We start from the raw sequence: 2,943 nt of genomic DNA on the forward strand, positions 1-2,943 counted from the left end.
TGTTCTCCTTCTACTCACCATCATACAAACAGTTTGTTCTATCATTGCATTGTAGGATATATCTACTCTTATTCAAAATTCCGTGTTTTATGCCGGTGTTTATGTTTTGTTGAGCTCAATTACACAAAGTAAATTAATAATAATAAAAAGAGTGTTTGATTTTGTAATTTTGATAATTATTTGGTTATCAATTTGTGATTAATTGTTTTTTTTAATTTTATTTTTATTGGTCCACTTGTTTAATTACACTGCAGTTATGCAAACATAAAAGGGAAAAAGCCCCTTAAATGTATACATAGACCCTCAAGATTTCAACAATTATCACACAAACCATTTTATATTATGATAAATTGACGATGACTTTTAGTTGAAATTCCAATCAATCTAGTTTTGTTTATTGTTTTTTTAAATTGTTTTATAGTATTTTTTAGTGTTACAAAGTTGTACACATTTTAATTCCATAAATTATGGCCATGTTTTTCAAGTGGCCAAGCCCAAGCCCGACCCAAGCACTTCTCTTGTCGTGTTGGGTTGGGCTTGGCTCAGGTTGGGCTTGGGTCTAAAAGCCTGAATTTATGTGTTATTTTTTAGTTTTTTATTGTTTTTTATAAATTTTTAATATATAAAATTTTGTTTTATTAGACTAGAATTTAAAAATTGCCCTAAAAGGATTTAAAATTTAAAAATGTGTTATGCCTAGGGCTAAATAAATATTAAAAGGTGTATTTTAATTAAAATAAATATTTTTTTGAGACATTTATTAGGCATTCAGGCCAAGCTCGCGTTTTTTAGGTGAAGTCGAGCTTGGCGTGAGTGGTTAGAAAATATAGTTGGGTTAGGCCATGTTTGGTCCGAAAACACCCAAGCTAAACACGAGCCGGCTTTTCTATCATCCTTAGTTTTTTTTTAGCCTTGAAGAGCTTTATGTAATATATTTTTAAAAAAAAACTATATGGGCACTCGTATGTTATGAAACCATTTTTTAGATGGGTCATTATTGGTTTATGTGTCAAGAAAGGGTAAAAAATAATGGTGACATCTAAACCCCTCAATTGTCTTACCAACCCTCATTTATCAATTAACCCCATCCAAAACTTGGGAAAAGAAAAAAAGAAAACAAATTCTCTATCAATTTGCCCCATATAATTGCCAATTTATCTTTTTATCATTTTTCTACACTTCACTAGCTTAAAACTCCAAAAATCTGCTCAATAACTCTGATCTCATCCAAGCATAGTTTAGTATTTGTTTAAGCACTTGGAGTTCCTCATCAACAAAGAATGGGTTCAGAGTTGATCAGTTTGGTGTTCCTCATATTGACGAATGGTGGGAGTAATGTCAATGATAAGGCCTGTTGATAGTTGTTCGTCAGCTCAGTCCAAGATTTATATATTCAGTTCCTTTGCAACCAAAGGTCCACTTCTTATTATAGTTGCAACAATACTGGAACTACTGGCTGGAGAGATTGAGAACACACACATATATCCATTTTAATAATTTATCTAAGGAAAATATGGAAATTAACATAAAATTAGGAGCTGTGGAGAGATTAAATATCACTAGTCTAAGCGAAAATTACTGGACACTCTAATATAATTTATTTTTAAAATCTTCGGTGCTGATGGTTCCACCTTTCACACTGTGTAAACTCATTCTTAACAATTAATTAACTAAATCATCTTTGATTTTTTTTTTTTACAATTTAAATCTCCTCGCGGTTTTTGAGACTTTGACTACTAAGATTCTTTAATATAAATTTAATTTTCACTATTTTTTTATTTTTAATGTAAATCAACGTACCAGCCAGTAGTTTAGGTCCACGTGTACTTTAACTGAAGTTTCCATGAAAAGGGGTGACTGGTGCAGCTGAAGCCCCAACTTGACCGGGTTCAGATAAACAATCGACGAAAGGTCGAAATAATTCGCTTGACAAAGACCTCAATAATTCAATGCAAGTGGCGGTTCCTTTGACTTTCTTCTTTTATATAATTCATATATATCCCTTCTCTCTTGGAATCACACCTCTAATTTTCCAGAGAAAATCACATCTTCTTCCAAGCCAAACACCCACATCGAAAAATGAGATACAGTCGACAGTGGTAAACTACAGACACAGTAGTGTCAGTTTTCATTTCATCCTGATTTCTTGTACATGTAAGTTTCTGATTAGTACTCGATCTTTTATATCTTTAAGCAAATATGCAAGTGTCTGGAAGTTGTTCTCATTAACTTTGTTGCTAAACACCTACACAGCAACAAGCAATAGAAAATGGAAAACATGGAGCATGCATTGATTGATATGAAGAACATAGCAGATTCTTTGAGTGAGAAGATCAACACCTTGCATTATAACTCATCTGAAGAGTGTTGCATCTACAGAGTCCCTCAGCGCAGACGGTGTTTACATCCAAGTCATTACACTCCGCCAATGCTTTCAATTGGCCCTCTTCATCATACCAACCCCGAGCTACAAGCCATGGAAGAGCATAAGCTGAGATACCTGCATCACTTTCTCCGGCGAACTAAGGTAAGCACGGCGCATTTCCTTGCATTTATAAAGGAAAAGGAAGCAAAATTGCGGAACTGTTATGCAGAAACCATTCATCTTGAGAGTGCCGAGTTCGTTGCCATGATTTTGGTGGATTCTGTCTTTATCATTGAATTATTTCTGAGAGATTATGACCCTAGTTTCAGAACCGATGATGATCGCATATTTGGGAAATCAGGCTTAAGTCTCTTGGGCATAGAAATGAATGATGACTTGTACTTGCTGGAAAATCAGCTTCCCTTATTCATTCTCAATGAGTTGTTTGATCTAGCCAAAACCGAAATTTATCGCGACATTTACGAGGAAATTTCCTTCAAGACTATTACCCATGCATGGTTCAGTAGTGATCCCATTCTTCCAATAGATGATATGAAAATCGAAACTCACTTTTCAAA

General features: G+C 34.0%; 1 protein-coding gene across 1 annotated transcript; it reads left to right on the forward strand.

Moving 5' to 3' along the window:
- Positions 1 to 2,042: 2,042 nt before the first annotated feature.
- LOC112101455 (UPF0481 protein At3g47200-like) lies at positions 2,043 to 2,935 on the forward strand (the record flags this gene model as incomplete). Its single annotated transcript, XM_024192136.1, has 2 exons — positions 2,043 to 2,154; positions 2,254 to 2,935. A coding segment is annotated over exon 2 (666 nt), but the record flags the coding sequence as incomplete, so codon positions are not given.
- Between the last annotated feature and the right edge of the window lie 8 nt (positions 2,936 to 2,943).

The sequence above is a fragment of the Citrus clementina genome, unplaced genomic scaffold (genome assembly GCF_000493195.1).
Source record: "Citrus clementina cultivar Clemenules unplaced genomic scaffold, Citrus_clementina_v1.0 scaffold_1969, whole genome shotgun sequence".
NCBI lineage: Eukaryota > Viridiplantae > Streptophyta > Magnoliopsida > Sapindales > Rutaceae > Citrus > Citrus x clementina.